The following is a 21,465-nucleotide window of genomic DNA, read 5'->3' as shown; positions in this document are numbered from 1 at the left end:
TTTGATAAGTGGAATAGTTTTGGTAAACTTTGTTAGACATTAGAGAAAGAGACTTCAAGACCCGGATACTTCTGCTAGAACAGGAGCCACAATATAATTGTAATAAAGCCAATCACTTGGAAAAACTTTTTTATTAATGAAACAAAATTAATTGCATTACAAAAATAAAATTTAATTATAAGAATTCTTAAATAAAATTACATCCAGTGCCCGTATATGTTCACGGCACAAACTGAACAGTACTCCCCATGTTGCTGGCACCTACATAAATATGAATTAGACATCTGAAATTGTCCATTCGTGTGTGTGTGTGTGATATATATATCCTCTCTCTCTCTCTCTCTCTCTAGATGATTAGCTATTATATATGATTAGCTAAACCACCACTAATACCTGTACTTACACTTGCAAGTACATCTGAATTTATTAATGTATTACACTTTATTCCCCAAAAATGTAATCAAGCTCAGTCTCAATCATATCAACCAAGTATTTTAATATTAAATATTTTAATGAGATCCATTTAAATGACAGAGCAAGGAGATTTTTTTTTAAATACTAAAAATTCTCTTTTAAATTATTATATGTCAGGTGATATTCAATGACAATGAAAGATGCTGCAGGTTAAATCAAGTCCAAGACACTTCATAAATGTAAATTCTAGCTTGATTTCCACTGCTGTAACCTAAAACTTGAATTATAGATTTGCCATGCAGAGAATTTGGAAGATACCCAATCACCAAGCCACAATAAAAATATAAAAGAGGAGAGATTTATTTGTTGTAGGTCATCTAAACCTCTTTTGAACACTAATTATGCAGTCTTTTGGATCCAGTAGAAGTTTGCTCCACCACCTTGGTGCCAGTACAGAAAACTTGAAGCATAACTGTCGTTCCTTGAGAGACAACTTAAGTGGTGAAGGCTCCATTAAACTCTGGGTTACTGAGCAGAAGGTCAGGTGCTCAATCCCCAGCTATCTCCAACTGTGCGGTGCTTGAGCAAGACCTTAACCCATTGTTTCAGAAGAACTAGATTCATGGCCGACTCTGCGCATATTGCTGATATGTGGCAGAGAGAGTGGAATCCCAACGCTGTAAAGCATGGGACACAAAAAAAAAATAAAATAAAATAAAAAAAAAGTAAAATGAATAAAACTTTTCTACCTCCATCAGCATTACCAAAACATTTTCTCCCCTTCATTTCAGCACTAGAGGGCAGTTTAGTCCTCCAAATTGAACTTCAGTGCTCTACCAGGTTTCTGGAGATTGAGCTCAATTCAGATGCAGTGGCTGTCTGCTTTAATAGGTTGGATCTTGACTTAAAGTGCTTGATAATTAACTGATGAGATGATCAGATGTATTGAAAGTGATTGGAATCTGCAGGGCAGATGGTTTTGAGAATTCCTGATTTTGAGGGAACCACTTGCCCATGTATCAAAAAACAAACAAGCTACAACTTTCCTTTACTCAGAAATAAGCAAGAACATCAATGTAATGCATTAACATGTTTAATACTGTATCATACAATTCGACAGACTTTTTTTTTTTTACAAATAAACTTGTCAGTATTGACCATATGTACTATAATCCATTAAAACCCCTTCATGCATCATTTTATCTTCATGCGCCATCATCCAGCATACGTCCTTCTACAGCAAACGAATGTTAACAGTTAAATCTGCCACCCACAGTGTTTGACCTCTGTCAAGATGACATATCTAACAAAACAAAAAAAAAAAAAAAAAAAAAAGAAACAGTCCAACAACTGCTCTGCAGGTTATTAAATCAGTACATTAAACAAACAAACAAAAAGAATAACTTAATTGCACACTTCTCTCCACATAGACTACTTATACTTGGATTGTCTGTATTTGGCAGGGTCACAACTGTCTTATATGGAAATGTTTACAAGCCTAGACATGATGGCACATTAAAATAATAGTTCACGCATAATCACAGCTTGCGCAAGCTGTCTGGGCAGACACCCAAGCCCTCGAAACAGAGCTGGCCACTACTTTAATATCCAACACAAAAGGACCAAGGTAACAAACGCAAAATGATTCGAATACACCAAGCATAGGAGGAATACATAAGACATGGGGACACAACCTATATATCTAGTTCAGGCCCGGGCGACCGACTGACCAACCTCAACCCCCCCAAAAAACAAAAGCAGTGAGGGGGAGAAAAGGAGAAAAAGAAAAAAGGGGCAAAAATGCAAGCAGCCTCAAAAATTTACTGCTTATTATAAACTTATTCAACACAATTCATAACAGAACTAAGGCAAGTGCTAGCATGGTGGTACCATCTGAGCCTCCTGTTGAGAAGATTTCCACAACCTGAAGAGCCAAGCTGTCAAGTATGGGCTGCAATAGCTTCTCTCCATTACAGGTAAATGCCATCTTTATCTCTGTTTTAAAAAAAAAAAAAAAAAAAAGTATATTTCTTTACATATATACGCCAAAAGTATTGGGTCACTGTCATAAGTACGGTATGTAATTTCTAGGCGTCACATTCCACATTTAGTCCCAATTTGCTCTTATTCACTCCACTCTTCTGGGAAGATGTTCCACTAGATTTTGGAATTTGCTTATGGATATCTGTGTTCATCAGCCACAAGGGTATTATGAAAGGCAGGAACTGATGTAGGTGAGGAGACCTGGGGTGCAGTCAGCGGTCCAATTCATCCCATAGGTGTTCAGTAGTAGTATCTTCATGGAGCCCACTTTGGGCACAGGGACATTCCCATGCTGGAACAGGTTCGGGTTTCCAAGTTAAGGCGAATGCAAAATTATTATATTGCATCTAAAGACGTCCTGCACAATTAAATACCTTCAGCTTTGTGGTAACAGTTTGGCAAAAGAACCACATGTAGCAGGAAAGGGCAGGTGACCAAATACTTTTGGAAATAGTGTGCAATTAATATAAATCTCAGAATATCTAAAATCATTATTTGATACACACCATCTTTAACAGAACTGCCTTGATTTCCATCCAGGTTGGGAGGACTCTGATGTCGCTGCTGGATACCAACGCATCTACAAGGAAAAGAAAATTAAACTTTTAGGACAATCGCTTGCCAATATGCTCTGTACGCACAGAGAACAAAAAGCCAAGCTTTGCCAGGAAAGAAAAACCAAACAAGTTATGAATAGTAATACTCAATACTCTTTTCTTACTAAATATTAGAGTACAATTATAAAACCAGTAGACAAAGCAAGTAACTGGTACATCTGCCAGAATGTTTTTAGGATTGCGGCTGCAATAAACCCTACCTGCAGAATCCTCATTCACCCAGGATTTCTTATGTAAATTAAAAACTATACGCACTTTTCCAACTGATGAACTTGTGTACAAAAAGGGCAACTTTTTCTGCCTTTAGCTGTATGAAAAAAAATTACACAGCATTTAAAAATGCTGTACAAGTAACCAAAAATGAGTAAATAACAAGAATAACTGGCAACTCAATCACCAGTTTCTAATCAGCTTGTACGAATTTTCTGCAAGGTAAGCAAAGGGCATGTGAAGGACATCAAAATGACCCTCCCACTGAGCAGTTACTGTTACCTCACAAATCCCAATTAAAATGTTATACAGAAGCAGTAACAAGTTCCAAAATTGACTTTTTAATTCTCTGGTAGACCAGGGTTTGTCCCAAGACACTACCTAGAGTGTTTAAAAGAAATATTGGTCGAAATATTTATTGTTTAAGCGATACAATATCAATAAAACAGAAGCAAATAGAATAAATAACTTCTGAATATAGAAACTAAGAATTAATTTTAAAATCAGTACATCCTGGTTTAATTTTATACTCGTCAAATTTCACAAAGAAACCAGAATGTTCAGGAAAAGAAACAACCCTCTCATGTTACAACTGCAGAAGGCTTTTAGCGCCACAAGTTGGCATGTGGGGGTTTTAAATAAAAGCTACAAGTACACAAAAATAAAGTTACATTTACCCCAAAATCTTTAAAATGACTCATTTCCACTGGTAATATTCTGCCTTATAATTCAAAGGTGCATAGCAAAGCATCACCCCCATTTGTTTCATGTTTGAAAGGTCACCTGGGCGTGGAGGGCAGCAGCGGCCGCCGCAGCAGCAGGGTAGGTGAAGGCAGTGTGGGGCAGCCCAGGGCTCAGCTCTGCAGTGTACAGGGGGTATGGAGACCAAGCATCTGGAGATGCAGGAATCAGTGCTGCCCCCGTCAGGTCATCTGAGGAAGCACAGCAAGCCAGACACCTCCATTCAGAACTGGAATCCATGCTCAATCCTAATCTGAGCTACTGGCAGTACTCAAAAGTGAATTGTTACTTGTTTAAGTAAACAGGATTTAACACGTACATCTCCAGTTTTTCCAAACAGAAAAGTAATACGTGGTGCATACTGGAAATACTGAATGCACTAAAATGGTAGTCAGTGCTCAAATGGTGCATGCATGTGCTGGAGGTGAATTAGTTTGTCCCCCTGCTATAGGAGGCAGAGTGTTTGCATGTGCTGCGAGACAATCTACCGTGTGGCCGTACACTTACATGGGTCCCGTGCTATGAAGTGTGCCCCTAGAGCTGGGTGGATATTTGTGGGGTTCGGCGTGCCCATCAGCTTACTCTTTGCCATCTTCGTGTTGGCTTTAGCAAACTCTAAACGGAGGGTCTGCGGGTTCTCAGGGTCAAAGCGAACACCCTGGAGACACAAGGTGGGGGGGAATACAAGAATAGGAGTGGGCTGTGCCTGACCATGTGGCAGAATGTGCTAGAAAGTGCACCAAGCTGGTGTCTACATGCAGGAGAGAGATTCGTTGATGGCAGAAAAGCTACAGAAGAGCCTGTTCACTAGGGCTGAAAATAGGGTGTTAGTGCAGAGTGAAATATCTTCAATACTTGAATTGGGTAAAAGGTGCTCAAATTAGCCAAAAAATAAAATGGCACAGTAGACAAAACTCAGGCAGAACAAGAAATCAGTGTGGCCCGAGAGAACACTGCACTCCACTTCCTGTGAAGGCTAGCAAAATTCAGTGTCCTAACATTTAAAATCATGGACATAATTTAAAAAAGAAATACTGAGCAGAGGGGCCAAAACCAAAAACTCCTCAATACCACTAGTTTCAGTTCCAATTAGTTCATGCCGAGCTGATCATGTTAAAACCTCAGGCATCATATCGCCATTAGCATTTGTTCATCAAATCTGTGCATAAAGTCTGTTAAATGCAACATTGCAAGATCCATAATAATAAAATACAATAGCAGCCTATTGACAATTATGTTAGAAAGCAAAATTGATCAGAAGGAACAAAACCTCATTTAGAAATGCTTCCAAAAGGTATTTCAGTCAATATAATTGTGAACCACAGGCAGAGACGTGATCATAATCCGCTCGTTAGTCCTCCACCAGAGGTATGGGTCCTTAAACAAACAAGCTGTTTAGATCACCATCTCTCTTTCGGACGTTGCACAATTTCATAGCACAATAAGTGCATTCTGCTTTTTTTTTTTCTTGGATTCATTTCTATAGCTAGAGTCAGACTTTTCAAGTTGATCTCAATTTATGTAAAGTACAGGGCAGTCGAGTTGTATTTTCTGCACAAAAGTTCCACAATGAATAAAAATCCACTTAACAACTCACACCAACGTTAGAACATGACTCGGCTCAACAAAACCTGTACACTGCGCGCCTACCTATAGTCATTCATACCATTAACAGAAAAAAAATGAACAGTTGTGAAGAAACCATTTTTACCACATCTGAATGCACACCATATTTCAAAAGCGTCTTGTTTCAACATATTTCATAGCCTCCCCCTAAAAACGGCAATCGCTTCCTTAAAGCGTGCCATTAAGAAAGGCTGCCGGGGTTGGTGCTCACGACCCAACTTTTTCTTTAGGACCTTAAATTGAGCTTGTATAAGGTTATTACAATTTTTTTAAAAGAATAATGAGCACGTGTATGTACTCGAATCACCACTGGCTCATTAGTCGACATATCTGCATTTACTTTCAGCCATGACCTGTATCTCACATTACCTTGGCAGACTACAGTAACAGTGGAATCAGATTTTGAGTAACTAATGTTATGAACCCTACTTCATCATGACACATGAAAGTACATTCCTTTTGCTCATGTCTTTGAATGATTTGGAAAATGGCAAAGAATTCAGTCTCGGCATAAACAAGCAAGTGGCTCTCGATAAACCGTCCCTATTAAACAAGCGTTCAAACAACTAGATGGGCAAGACCCTAGATTTCACCACCCACCAAATGGCTTTGATGGTTGTTCGGACCACACCGATTGCTTATGCGTTCAGCCACTGGGGTAAAGCTAATAAATAAATGCATGTAAACACACAACTTGTAAATATCTAAAGCACACCAAGTGACGACCTTTAAAACAGCCAACCAAATACTAGAAATATTATACAAAAGTTGGGTTAAACCATGGGGGTGTATATGCACCGACTGCACGACAGCCAACAGATCAATAAATCAATGCATTGCGTAGAGATGACCGAGGGCTTACATTTAAGGCGTTTTTTGCCGCTTCAGCGCCAGATCGATTGTCAAAGGTTACAAAGCCGACAGGCTGAAAAAAAGAAGGAGGGACAGTCAATTCAATTTTGTGCTATATTCTGAAAAGGTGGAGAAAAATAAACACCAGAATTACACAAAATACTGGGTGGAAAAAGGGAGAGAGAAAAAAAAATGCTAATAAATGAACATAACCAGTATCTCACCTGCTTTGATGTTAACTTGATCAGAGAACCTTCATAACCCTGAAAGAGGGGAAAATACCCAATTAGAGGTCACGCCCCAAAAAAACAGGCATTCTGCATAAGCCAGACCGAAGCCATACAATTTTCTTTACCGAGTCATAGTGATGTTGCCCCATGTTACCCATGCTGTAGTAAAACGGTTATTTCATAGCTAACGAGATGGTTGAAGAAAAATTTGAGTGAGAATTAAAATCACGCAAGCCAAAATTTACTCATTTTAGTACAAATTATTAATATTCTAATTAAAGACGGCCGTAGAAGCAGTAATCCTGACCGCAGTTTCAGATGCAAGTGCATGAGCTTCCCTACGATCCAGTCTTACCTTAAAAGGTCTAAATAGGAGGTAGAGTTCACGAGGTTTGATGTCTGTTGGCAGGCCGCTCACGAAAAGCGTCCGCACCTAAGAGAATGCAAAGGAAACCAAATATGTAAACGTAAAGCACCGATTTCAAGAGCAGAACAAATCTAACGGCAAGAACGAACAGAAGTACCAGGATAGGGTACAAAATCAAGTTGGAGAATCACCCAGATTAAAATTCATTAATCAGTAAATGTTATGCAGTGTTTAATATATAAACTAATAATTTTTTCCTGATCGAAGGCCCTCTAAAACTCATAGTTAAGCCACCATAACTAGCAAACGCTGCAAAAATAAATAAATAATTAAACCAAACAACAAGCCCAGGCCCTAACTTGACTAATCAGCATTAACACGTCTGATTTGTATTTAACGTTGAAAACTTCGAGCTTAGTGGGCGACTGTTCAGTAGACTGCTATTGGGAAAAAAAACCACAGCATGATGGGGGTTTCCTTCCTCAGCTTCCACAAGAGCAACAGTCGTTCTCCACCTAAAAACAGATTCCTCTCCCAGGCTTCTGATCTAAACTACTGATACTTTTTTTTTTAAGTTACAACAAAGCAAAGTCTTAGTTAATGATCAAGGTTACATTTGGAGTGTAAAGGAAGCTTCACTACCAGAATTTCATTGAGGAGGCCCTATGAGCTGAGGTTCTACACCCCGAGTGATTACTTTCAAGCGGAGCTAAAGTATAGACTCAACACCATACAACTTTAAAACTGTATATTTAATTATTTTCAGGAAATAAAGGAAAAAAGAGCTGGAAAAGCAACACAGGCATGTTTAGATTTAGAGTCCATGAGAATATATATGTGGAGTCTTAGACAACACCATGGTTACTGTTATTGAAGGGAAAAACACTCAAGGAACTTTGCATGTACTGAAGTTAGGGAGTAAAGTTGATTCATGACCAGTGATAGTTTGAACAGAGTTCATCACTGAAATTAGAGCTGAGTGCAGCTGTTGCTCTGGATTGGAAAACATGTAATTAGGCACTTCAATTAAATGCGCAAAAAAAGGCATGGACAGCCCATCCAAGACCTACATTAAAATTACATTAAGGGGTGATGAGGTTAGAAAAAGGTGCACAAATATAGTCCAAATGAACAAAATACCCAAATTTGGAGGGTTTTTTCCCCGAGAAATAATAACCATCTTAGTTTTTAGTTATATATCAAAAATGAATCGTGCGCACGCGTTTCTTACTCTAAACGCAAAGCTCTTACGGAATTTAAACCTTACCTCTTCTTCAACAACGTTGTTGTTGGGCTCGGAGTCAGATTTGACACTCATCCTGGTGTTTGGAGAACTTTAAAACAACAAAACAATACTCAAAATAAGAGCAGCCAAACTTTTTTTTCCTCCCCTGGTTCCGATGTTGAAGTGCATCCAATGTGCCAAAGTGCGCGCTGGTGGTGCGGCGGTGTCAAATCCGAAACGCAGCAGGTGAAAGCAAAAGGGAACTGAAGGTGAGCTGGTGGAAGGAGGATTGAAGGTGGAGGGGAAAAAAGTGCACCGTGAAGATGACCAAGTGAAAGAAGTGGCGTCTTTACTGCTCCTCACATTTATATGGTTTCAGAGGCGCACTGAGCGAGAGCACATGGAGAACCCTGTGCCATGTTGCCCTCTGCGTGCAAATTAGATCAATGAAGATGTGAAGGTCTTCAAAGGCAGCAATCACACACAGAGAACCTACAGCTGGTCTACATGCATCAAAGCCCGGCCCCTGTTGGGTTGCCAGATATGGAGTAATTCCTTTTCAATCCTGAACACTGTTTTACCAAATTTGTTGATGTCAGCTTGGTTTGGGAAATATATAATAATAAATGACAGAATCATCTCCATGTTACTCTACTATAATAAAGTGCATTATCCTGACTAGGTGTTCATTAATAGATGACCCACAAAGACAATTATAACTTAAAAGTTCATGAGATGCAGAATTCATTGATGTCATAATCATTTCTATTATTCTGGTGATCAGAAATGGGAATTTTTTTTATTTTTTTATTTCAGACCCAAAAAATCATACTAAAAAAGTACACACATGCATGTATTTGCATATAAAAAAGTCATTTAGATTTTGGTTTATTTAGATTGTCCACATTACATAAAAATGCTCATATAACACAAACACACATGCCTATATATAAACACACACACACACACACACACACACACATATACAACCAAACAACTGTGGATTTTGTTCTATTTAAAATGCCCACATTACACTATATATATATGCATATGCAAAAACATGCACACACACACACACACACACACACACACACACTATATATATATATATATATATATATATATATATATATATATATATATATATATATATATATATATATATATATATATATATATATATATATATATATATATATATATATATATATGCATATGCAAAAACATGCACACACACACACACACACGTATATATATATATATATATATATATATATATATATATATATATATATATATATATATATATATATATATATATGCATATGCACACACACACACACACACACACACACGTATATATATATATATAGTGTAATGTGGGCATTTTTAAATAGAACAAAATCCACAGTTGTTTGGTGTGTGTGTGTGTGTGTGTGTGTGTGTGTGTGTGTGTGTGTGTGTGTGTGTGTGTTTTCATAAAAGAACATTGCTGTTCTTCTACTTGTTTAGCTAAAAGAATATGAAGAAAAAACCCAAAAGACTCCTTCTGTGCACAGTTATGTCATATTAGGATTTATTATTAGCTTTATTTTTCAAAAGTATACAATAATATTCTGCCTAATTACTGGAGATACAGAATGTTCGAATGTTAAATCTGAATTATTTTCTTTTTTGAGTTAAAATTTAGATACTAAATGTATCTAATCCAAAGGATCAGTCGAATAGACGAATCATTCTAAGATCTACAAATCTTTGTAATTTTGATTACGGTAACAGTGTAAAGAAATAACCCATGTCTCTGTGCGAGTCGAGTCGTATCAGTGTCATTTCCACCAGACTCTATGAGACAAATGACTTCCTGTCACAGAAAGAAAGAAAGAAGAAGAAGAGCAAAAAAACCATGATGGATTTTATACACGCTGTGGTCCCACTAATCATAATGTCTAATAGAGAATGCAGTAAGTTATTAAGAATGACAGTCTGGCAGTTCACACATATTCCACTTGTGAACATGGAACAGTTTCGGTTTGAATGAGTCAGGGCTAATTGTTCTCTGCAAGCCACACTGTTTCCTGACATTGTCTGGAAACACAATCAGAGCGAAGGTCTTTCTGAACGCCTGGAACATTTGCCTTTTTAGGGCTTGACTTCAGGAATCAGCTTTGTACTTTATGTCTAAATAAAGGCAAATTTACTTTATCCAGTTTTATCGCAACAGGATACTATTTATGAACACATGCTTGTTGCAGAGAGCTTGGAAAATGCTTCAAGAATGAAATAATTGACTCACTTGTGCATGGGTAATTAAAAAAATATGGTTTTTTTTCGAATCTTAAATGCAGCAAACTGAACACGCATTACATTTCTGCATGCTCTGGATATTTTAGATGTTTGTGCCATTTTCAGAGGGGGGTTAAAAATAAAGCACAGAACCCAAAAGCTGGAGATAATCATGCAGGCTGAGATAGTATTATCAGTGCAAAGCTCTTGAAAAATGACATGTGCAGTGATTTGGTGAGTGGAACTGACTGGCAGAAAGAAAGCAGTGCTGATATTCCTGGCAGTTCTACAAGATTTTATATGAGGAAATGTGATATCCAAAATTAAAAAAAAGTCTTTAAATCAGTTTAGTTCATGACGTCTCTGGCATTCTAACATAACGTTATTGCACTCGAATTTCATCAGTTCACAAAACACGATGTTTCAATTATGAGAAGTTGTCTTGAAAATCACCTCTGTGGTCACAGGTAATGTTTGTCCCTCAAACATCCAAACAAATTTCCATGGAGCACTCATACTGAATCACCAATGTACTGAAACAGCCATGAGGTGAGAACCGAGCCCCTCCAATGAAGCCCTCATGCTCTGTTCGAGAAGGGCAGGCCCTTTGTTTTCCGAACGCCACCTCGTCCTGCACTCCTCCGCCACACGCCTGACTGATCGCATCCAATCGCATCAGCGTCACGAAGCTCCACAGCACTTCATTCGTATTAGTTTCCTCTGCGCCTCAGTGCACATCCACCATGTGCTCAAACTTCGGACCCTTTGACGTCTTTACAAAAATTATAAAAAAAAACCCTATAATCTATATAGTCTATTAATTAGGCGAATTATTTGGAATGCATTTCCTTCATAGTCTTATCCTTAAAGCTGACAGTGCCAGTAGGTTAGAACACTACGGTGTAAAAATGTTTAACAAGTCATTATTAAAGTGTCCTTGATTGGTATAAAGCCAATATACACACAAGCTCACACACAGCAACCTCTTCCTCGTGACACCGGCATGATTCCCAACTGCGATCTGTGTTTCTTTTAGCTTTGGCTACAGTCAAGCTGTCACTCATGAGTGAGGACACACAAACACTTTGAACAAAGGCGCTGGAGTTCATTGCTTCACTCTCAGGGCCACTTCTCAGTAAAAACAAATCCGATGCCAAAATTTGCCAGTTTATTGTTGCTATAGAAGAGTCAATTATAAAAAACTAAAATATGATCTGTGCTTGAAACTTGGGCGAAGTTGTATGTCCATTTTCTGTGTGTATACTAAGAAAAGACAAGAATGAAAGGTCTCACTCATTCATACCTCGGAGCATCTCTTGGCATGTTTTTTGAAACCGGAGAACCCTGGTAGAAACCTATATGAACGTTTTGAGAAAAGGAGACTGGAATCCTGTTTATTGTTAATATAGAAGTCAATAAAAAAAATATAAACAGAGACGAAAGAATGATCAACCGTGCTTGAACTATTTTTTAAAACCCATATGTTGTATGTGTATACCAAGAAAAGACATGACTGAAAGGTCTCACTCATTCACACCTAGGAGCATCTCTTGGCATGTTTTTGGGAAGTAGAAGGAAAATAAAGAACCCTGGTAGATTGGAACCTTGAATCTTGATCTGACTGATGGTACTGAAAGAGGTAGTTCAGTGGTTAAGATCTGGACTTGTGGGTTGTGAGTTCAAATCCCACCACCTCTAAACTGCCTCTAACCCTCAACTGCTCAGTTGTATGAATGAGATCATTGTATGTCGGTATGGATAAGGGCATCTATCAAATATCATAAATGTAAACGTACAGTGACATTTGGAATATATTTCCAAAAATAAGTACATTTTTTGGAAATATATTCCACACTGGGAAATAGTTTCTTCCTACAAGTTACTTGACTCCTCAAAGAGGAATACTAGACTGATGTTCATGCACACACACACACACACACACACACACACACACACACACACTTACTCAAACACACACACACACACACACTTACTCAAACACCTTCATGTAAACTTTTTGCAAGAATAAACAATGCTAAACCACCAAAGGTTTTAAATATTTATTGCACTGTCACTGTGTTTATTATTTCATTGCATTGTGCTGTTTGGACTAAATACACACATTTGCTAATTAATTTTGTGTCATTTATGACTTTATGTTTTTTTAAGTTGGTCGAGGAAATTTCAATAAAATGACAATAAAAGCCAATTGACCTTGACCTTGACCTTGACTTGAGTATTGTACTTTATGATATCATAAAGTACAATATGCTGAATTAATGAAATGTACCTGTAGGAAAGATTTACATAATAAATATGCTGTTATTATTTTATGTGTATCTAATCAATAAAACAAGACACAGAGCTATAATTGTACATTTGCTACATTAAGATTGGTGCATCCTCTGTACACTGAATCTAAAAAGCAGTCAAGAAGAATCAATTTTATTAAATATTCAGCAGGAGTTTGCAGATTCAGTGATGCATGCAGCTCCTAAAGACTGAATGAAGGTGCTGTGTTAGAGCTTAACTGGGACAGGAGACTTCACATGGAGGAGAAGAACATGCATGGATAATATATTCCATTAGCTTTATTTATGAACACCTTCATTTAGTTACTTACTTATCATGGACCCAAGGCATAGCAGGCAATTCAATACAAAACTGGATTTTTAAATACAAAATAAAAAAAACCCAAAATAGATAGATAGATAGATAGATAGATAGATAGATAGATAGATAGATAGATAGATAGATAGATAGATAGATAGATAGATAGATAGATAGATAGATTAAATATAAGAAATGCAACTTATTAGTCATATATTTACAATGCACACTTACAATTTTTGATGTTTCATATTTATATATTTACATTTATTAATAAAAGATCTAGCCATCATGTACTAATAATATGACAATATAAGTATGTGCTGTATATTCTTGTGTTGTATTTATTAGTGAAGCTGAGCCAAGTTCATCATAAAGTAATAATAAATAAACTAATAATAATAATAATAAACTACTACTATTAATAATAATAATAATAATAATAATAATAATAATAATAATAATAATAACAGCAAAACAATGGTAATAATAATAACAATTATTATTGTTATTATTATTATTATTATTATTATTATTATTATTATTATTATTATTACATAGTTAGATGTTGTAGCTGAGGAACAAGAACAAAAAGAAGCAGAAATAAGATTAAAATTTTAAAAGTCAAATTCAAAAGTTAAATTTGTCTTCATAAACCTCGCTCATATAACTGGTAGTGGTTATAAGTAAAAACTCCAACAATGCTGAATATTAACAGTCACTCTAATTAAGCCTGCTTTATGTTTTTGCAGAAGGATACTGTCACTTTCAGGAAGAGCGGATTAATAAATAGTAGCAGGACATTCCAGAGTGTACATGGGCTAGAGGACTGGGGGTTCGGAGCATTGACCTGTAGTCCATCATTTCTACAAAGCCTTGCTTTAGTCACAGAACAAGATGAATATTTGATAGAGATCCTCCCCTATGAGGCTGTCTGTCGGACCGTGTTTCTCTCCACAGCTGCACATCGTGCTCTCTGCGCTCTTATGGGGACACAGAGGTTTGCATAATTCACATCCCAAATGCTGTGTTTCTCTATTTTACAGTTTATCTCCATACAGGCCAATGGTCTGAGTTCATGAAGTAATTAGGGGAGAGATTGTACTTTATTTTTGCAAATAAACATAGTAGCAATTATCATTTTGATAAAATAATAGAATTAACCAATGGGTTACTCGAGTTCAAATGTGTCTCTTTGTTTTAACTAATTAATGAACATGTTTGGGGTGATGAATGGTAATGAGGGGTGCCAATATTTACACCCTGGGACCTAGGTTTAGTAGTACGTCAGCATTTAGTAACATGGTGTAATTAAATTACATATGAATATCTGGACCTTTTTGTATTCAGAACATTATATGTATATATATATATATATATATATATATATATATATATATATATATATATATATATATATATATATATATGTGTGTGTATATATATATTGATTTATTGATTCATTGATTGATTTAAAGTTATTAATATGATCCCACCAATACAATACAACACAGAAATTTCACTTATTGAAATATATATAATATAATAATATAATAATATGATGGAATGCATATTTATAGCTGCTGTTTATAAGAAAGTTCACAAAAGTAATCGTAGATAAATAGCAGTGGTATAAGAGATGTAAAACACCCCAGACTGTGCTTTTCTAAGAGCTGGCAGCATTATATTATCTAATATATATATTTTTTTATACAACTGGAAGTTGAAGGTTAAGGTCCTTGTTCAAGGGCTCAAGCTTGGCTGCTGGGTAACGCTAGAATTAGATCTCACAACCTTTTCATCACTGTCATGTTTTATTCCTTATCTAATGCAGGAAATGAGGGATGGTAGAGTTAATAAAGAAATTAAGGAATCATTGTTTGGTGCACTTACACTTGCATGTGTCGCACTCATCACGACTTGGTTCTAAAATTAGACCGTCTTAACTGCAGGTTCTACTTGACATGGTTTCGAGTGGAAAACAACCGGTAGCTTAATTACTCTACTTACTTCAGAGTACTGACTTCAGTACTGAATACTGTATGTCTGATTATGAACCCACCAAGCATTATAAGTGATTAACATGCACTTCTGCACTTATTATACACACCTTGTTCTCTTGTCTAAAGAAACGAAAGTAAAAGATTTTTCTTGGCCGCCCAAACTGACCCTCGTTTGTCTTTTTGTGTTTACGAAGCTGCGCTTCATGTGGTAGGAAGATTAACTCTGAAGAACAAAAGGAGCATTGATGAGCTGAGAGCCGACGAGGACAGCAGCTGACCGCGGCAGTGTAGACAGACAGCAAGACCAAAAGAGACGTCATTAAAGACCACCGAGTCACAGGTGCTTGGATGGTCCCATGATACAGTGCATTTGAAGACAACATTCCAATGATACAAACAGAAAAAATTTGATTGTAGAGGATTTTCTGTAGAAGGTAAAAAGGTCAGAGTGAAGGGCCAGCCATGATACAATGCCCCTGGAGCACAGAGCTTTAAGAACCCAGTTCAAGGGCCCAAGTGGGGCAGCTTGGCAAGACTGGGACTTGAACCCACGACCAGTAACCCAGAGCCTTGACTACTGAGGTACCACTTCCCCAGAAGGTTCGATGTAAAAACAGTATGCACGTTGCAGGTCATGGCTATTCATGTAGCATCACGTCTTCGGATGAGTGAACCTCTGCTTGAGAAAAAACGCTCACGTTAGCCCGAGTATCACTCCTCCAAGGGCTGTGGGAGAGCCGTCCCTCAGGGAGGACACGAAAACAAAATAAGGCTTCTGCTGAGAATGTAAAGTGAACTAATAGACCCGGTATTATATGACTTCCCTTTTCGTATAAGTCAGCATTCATTTTTTTTTTGTTTCTGACACGGGACACATGTTTGCATTCAGAGCTTTGCCTGATGCAGTTACAGTAGTGAATAAAGTTTGACCAAATGTACAAATTCCTTGCATAATTATATTGCTGTAGAAGTATGAAGTACTAAAGTACTTGTTTTTGAATGTATTTAAGTTTCAAAAGTAAAAGTTCTGATCTATAACCACTGTATTTGAATAGATTTTCCAGTTCATTTCTGCACATCAGACCTTGTTTAAAGAGAGTTTTATATAGTTGAAGACACTGTGAGAGAATCCTTAATATTTATTTTTATTTGATATTGTGCTTTTAACAGTAGACATTGTCTCAAAGCAGCTTTACACAGAGAAAGAGGTTAAAAATCTATCTATAAAAGAATGGATAAGTTTAGTGCTCAGTTCTTTATATTCAGTGATGGACTAAAGTACTAAAAGTCATTTGGGGAGACTTTTACATTAAGAAATATCTTTTTGTTTACTTTACTACATTTTGTGAAATCAGTCATTCCTTTTTTATTTATGAGTGGATTCCAACGTAACCGGTCAAACACAATCCACCAATCAGGGTCGAGCTCTGTTTTGATATTTTGATTAACACTTATTGGCATCTATTTATCACCAACATACAGTTCAGCATCAGTTCAACAGCAAGTAGAACATTTTCATAGGAATAAATGATGAGAGAAACTCCTTTTTTTTAAGTAGTTGAAAAGAAGATTTTGGGCTCATGATCATTTTAATAAATATCAATCGATTTTTGACTAATTTTGGTGAGCTAAGAGAAGCATTAGAGTCTTTTCACATAAAGCTGATTAAGAGTTTTGGGACAAAAATGATTATAGGAACATTATAGCCATAATAAATCATAATACTTTATATACTTATGTATAAGTATTAACTATTAACTACTAAGTTTAACTATTTTTGTTATTTTACTCAAATGATAGTTTAAAGGGACACTTTTACTTTTACTGGTGTCATATTTTACCTACTGTATTTCTAAAGTACATGTTTTGTTTTTTTATTCGTCCACCACTGCTCATAAGTGTAAGTTTGTCCCTAGTAAGTGAGCCAGTGGTGACTGTGGCAAGGAAAAACTCCCTGAGATGGCATAAGGAAGAAACCTTGAGAGGAACCAGACTCTAACAGGAATCCATCCTCATCTGTGTGTGTGTCTGCTGCATGTATACACTTCAAAGTAGTAAAGAACTTTCACGTCCCTCTGAAATGGAGTGGAGTAAATTACACATTATACTGTACACAATACACATTAAATGTACAGTGAAGAAAAAGTTTTCCATGTGCAAAAATTTACAAAAATGTATTTAAGTTCAGCAAATTCTTCATTCCTGTCCATTGTTTCTAAAATACAGTAGTGCTGGTAAATCATGTGAAGTTGAAGATTATTAGAATGGCAGTATCCAAAAAATGTTGCTTCACAAAGAGTTTTCGAAAAATTCAATTATTTTATATCGGTTCCATTCGTTTATTTTTTGTGACAAAAGTATTTAAACCCTCATTTTCTCTGTATTAAAAAAACATACAAAATTATATCTTTTTTCTTTTCCTCTGCTCCTTTTGCTTTATTAGTTAACCACAGTCTTTCAGCCTGTGTTTGGATGGTAAGGGGGCGGGGCAGGGGGTGTGGGTCATCCAGTTTGCTGTCATCCAAAGAGCTGATACACACCACCTGCCTTGGCCTCTTGTTGACCTCTCTTCCCGCCCCCACAGCAGAGGCATTCCACTACCTTCCACTGCCATGTTTACCCTAAAGAAGGTCTATCGAGAGCTCCTATCTGGCTCTGATAGTCTGAATGAGCACTCTTTCGCTCCTCTTTATGCGAGAGCGGGTGTCCAGTGTGCTTCTCTACACCATGCACCACTTTCAGTCTATCACTGCTTGAAAACTGTTTGTTGCATGTTATAAACGCTCTCCAGTTCGATTTATTTTGAAGAAGGAGCGTCCGCATGACTCATCTCAGCTTGTTTTAATGTGTAAATGAGAGACAGTCAGAAATCTAAGCTGCCAAAGACTTGTGTTCCTCCATCCCTTTATCACACGACTTCAAACAAATATGGAATTACAGCTGAATAACTCAATTCACTCGGCGCTCTTGCAAGAATTTCTCTTGGAAAGCACGCGCATTTTCTGTTGTTTGATTTACACTGTGTACGACTGGAAATGTTTAAACCTAATCCAATGACCTCATCATGCTTATGACGGACCTGCTCGCTAAAAAAAGTGCACGAGCCAAGCCATTTTGTTAATGTTGAGTATTGCACAGCTGGAGCGTCACTATTGCAAAATTAGCTCAATTCTCTCATCAATTTACTCTGCGCGCAGGGCCGATCCCCTTCATCATGCACAGTCATATCCTGACTTCAGTATTGCGGTTCATCTTGATAAAAATAAATTTTGAAATATTAAAGTTTTGACACCTCTGTTTAAAATTCTACTACAAATTCACCTGATGCAGTTTATCAAGGCTTTAATTATATATTTTGAATTGCATTATTATGAGTTATAAATAGGCTGTTCTTCCAAAGCAAAATGTCATTTAAAATGTAATGGAAAAGATCTGGTATCACTGATGGAGCTATTTGAAAGCTTTGCTCGGCAGTTTAAACGTCTTGCTTTATTAAAATGATAAAAATTTGTAATTCGTAATTGTGGTAAATCTAAACAGCTACAAAAGAAAAGAGAATATTTAGTATTTTTCCTATATTGTTGCAATTCTGATTACTATTAGACCAAGAAGATACAGCAGAACAAGTGGAATTTTGTAAATATTGCAATACTTATATATTTAATATAATATATATATATTATGAATATCAATAATATGTGTTTGGTAGATAGATAGATAGATAGATAGATAGATAGATAGATAGATAGATAGATAGATAGATAGATAGATAGACAGACAGACAGACAGACAGACAGACAGACAGACAGACAGACAGACAGACAGATAGATAGATAGATAGATAGATAGATAGATAGATTATTGAAATAACTAATTTCAAGGACACCTGCTATCTCAGGGTTCCTGATGCCTCTGTTTTTACCCTCTCTATAGCCTTGATCAGTTTTCAAGTGAAAGCAGGGACTAATACTATATTGGCACAATGCAACTGCCAACAATTAACACCCCAGTCAGCAGTGGAGATCTCATCTGAGACCTCAGAGTTAAGTTTGGCTATAAAGCAAAAGATTTTATTTTTAAGGTGCAAATCAAATCAGTTGCTAGTTGCAGTGATGGTAGATGACTGGTTGGGCTACAGACACATTAGTTGGCTATAAAACATAGTTTTAGTTCAATTTTGTGCAGAATCACTTAATGGCATAGTACAAGCATGATATATATAAAATTATAAACTATTGTACTGATGTCATAGAATCAGGGAAAGTAATTCAGGAAATCAACAGGTTTACAGGACAGTAAAATTAACCAGTGGAACTGGTGTGGGGGTAGTTTGTGGAAAAAGTGGGCGAATAAAACTATAAAAGATAAGAAATAAGCTTCAGGAAAAGCCTGCTATATCTATATCCCTACTTGCTATTTCATTAGTTGTTTGATAGTTTGATTGATTGGTGGATTTATTGAAAGAGTTTGTCCTCCGATTCATTCTCCATCGATTAAAACAAAACAGATCCCACAGATGAGTCATTATAGAACGGAGTCTTTAAGAATCAGCCAGGCATCGCTACACATGCTTGAGAAATGCAATATAGACACACAGTTCAAAAGACACAGAGATTTTATAATGTGTGAAGTACAGTAACAAGTCAAGCAACACAAATTCCACTGCGGTGGATTCTTGGCTCGGACATTTCTTTGGGAGAACATGGAGCCCCTGAATAATAGAGGGGGTTTTACAGTCCAAAAGCAAAGCCTAATGTGTGTGGTTTTGCAGTAGGTGACAGCTGACTTGAATCAAAGTGTCTGCTAAGACCTTAATTACTCCTGCCAAAGGGTTTATGTTGTAAGTGCTGCTGTATCAAATGAGGAGTGTGTTGTAACCTTATAGTGAACTTAGTGATAAAAAAAAGACCAGTGAAATGCATTTGTTTCTTCTTCTGCAATTCAGCAGGATTTTTCTTGTTTGGTATGCAGCTAAGGATTACATTTAAAACCCATATTGGACAGCGCCATCTGCTGTTGTAGCTGCAGCACAACATCTGAACGGTTTATTCTAGGAGGGTTCATGTCTCAGAAAAGCACATTTGCTCATGTTTATTACCTGATCCAAGTATTTCTGTCATTATGTTAGTTTAATTTGGGCATTCACATAGTTTTTATTACTTTTTCTTTTTTTTCAGCAGTTACAGTTTTTCACAAATATCACATAATACTGAGTACTGAGCTAATAATAAGGTGTAATAATAAACTCGTACCGTAATTTTTCGGTACAGGGTTTTCGGTTCGGTATACATGTGTACCGAGTGCAATTCTTTTTACATGCCGAACATCTGAGTTAAAACCTGAGTTCCATCAGGAATGAACAAGTTTATTTAGTCTCTGTCTCACACTTTAAAGGACCTTTAATATTATTATTATTATTATTATTATTATTATTATTATTATTATTATTATTGTTGTTGTTGTTATTATTATTAAACTTGAAAACATAAAGCCAAAAGCATTGAAAAAGGAAACTAGACTTCGTACAGAAGATTTGTTTTGCTCGTGCATGAAAAAAAATCTTATGTCCAGCTTCAAGAATTTCCAAAGGAAAAAAAACAGACAATTACAAAAAGACAAAAACAAAAAATTACAAAGGAAGTGAATCAATAAAGGATGGAAGGGAAAAAAAAGGACATTTGTTAAACTATGCTGAGTTATCTTAAATATTAATTTGTAAAACACACACACTTACACACATCTTTATTACCCAAACTATTTAATTTCATTTTTCTATTTATTTAATTTAATTTCATAAATATTTAATCAATATATTTGATTTAATCAATATATAAAAAAGAAATTAATGCATTTATTTTATTTATTGTATTTTATTTTAATAATTTATTTAAAAAAATGTAAATAACCAAGCAGGCATTTGATTTTAAATTGTTTAAAACATGAAAACTCTTTAAATCTTGATGTTCATAAATGTTAGTAATAAAAAAATGCATTAATAAAAAAAAACATACAAAAAAAAAAATAGTACAGTGTCTTAAAAACCGAGGTACGTACCAAACCTTGAATTTTGTGTACCGTCTCACATCTATCTATCTATCTATCTATCTATCTATCTATCTATCTATCTATCTATCTATCTATCTATCTATCTATCTATCTATCTATCTATTATGTTCTTATTGTATTGTTATGTTATATTATATTATATATATTTATGGATGTGGTGAGAGAAGACATGCAGGTA

General features: G+C 36.1%; 1 protein-coding gene across 1 annotated transcript; it reads right to left on the bottom strand.

The window, feature by feature from the left end:
- Positions 1-1,491: 1,491 nt before the first annotated feature.
- Positions 1,492-8,813, bottom strand: rbpms2b (RNA binding protein, mRNA processing factor 2b). Its single transcript, XM_046840797.1, has 8 exons — positions 8,368-8,813; positions 7,089-7,166; positions 6,728-6,766; positions 6,514-6,576; positions 4,533-4,683; positions 4,068-4,216; positions 2,964-3,037; positions 1,492-2,409 (listed from the first exon to the last, which is right to left on the bottom strand). The coding sequence occupies exons 1-7, from the start codon at positions 8,416-8,418 to the stop codon at positions 2,969-2,971; spliced, it is 600 nt and encodes a 199-aa protein (XP_046696753.1). The 5' UTR covers positions 8,419-8,813; the 3' UTR covers positions 1,492-2,409; positions 2,964-2,968.
- Positions 8,814-21,465: the final 12,652 nt, after the last annotated feature.

This window comes from Silurus meridionalis, chromosome 26 (assembly GCF_014805685.1).
Source record: "Silurus meridionalis isolate SWU-2019-XX chromosome 26, ASM1480568v1, whole genome shotgun sequence".
Lineage (NCBI taxonomy): Eukaryota > Metazoa > Chordata > Actinopteri > Siluriformes > Siluridae > Silurus > Silurus meridionalis.
This window is presented reverse-complemented; position numbering and strand designations above follow the sequence as displayed.

Excerpts from the sequence above, each read along its gene's own strand:
- rbpms2b (XM_046840797.1), bottom strand. The coding sequence starts at position 8,418 with ATGAGTGTCAAATCTGACTCCGAGCCCAACAACAACGTTGTTGAAGAA. Across the intron at positions 6,577-6,727 it reads TCAAGTTAACATCAAAGCAG|CCTGTCGGCTTTGTAACCTT; the intron begins GTGAGATACTGG and ends TCTTTTTTTCAG. Across the intron at positions 4,217-4,532 it reads CTTCATAGCACGGGACCCAT|ATGACCTGACGGGGGCAGCA; the intron begins GTAAGTGTACGG and ends GTGCTTCCTCAG.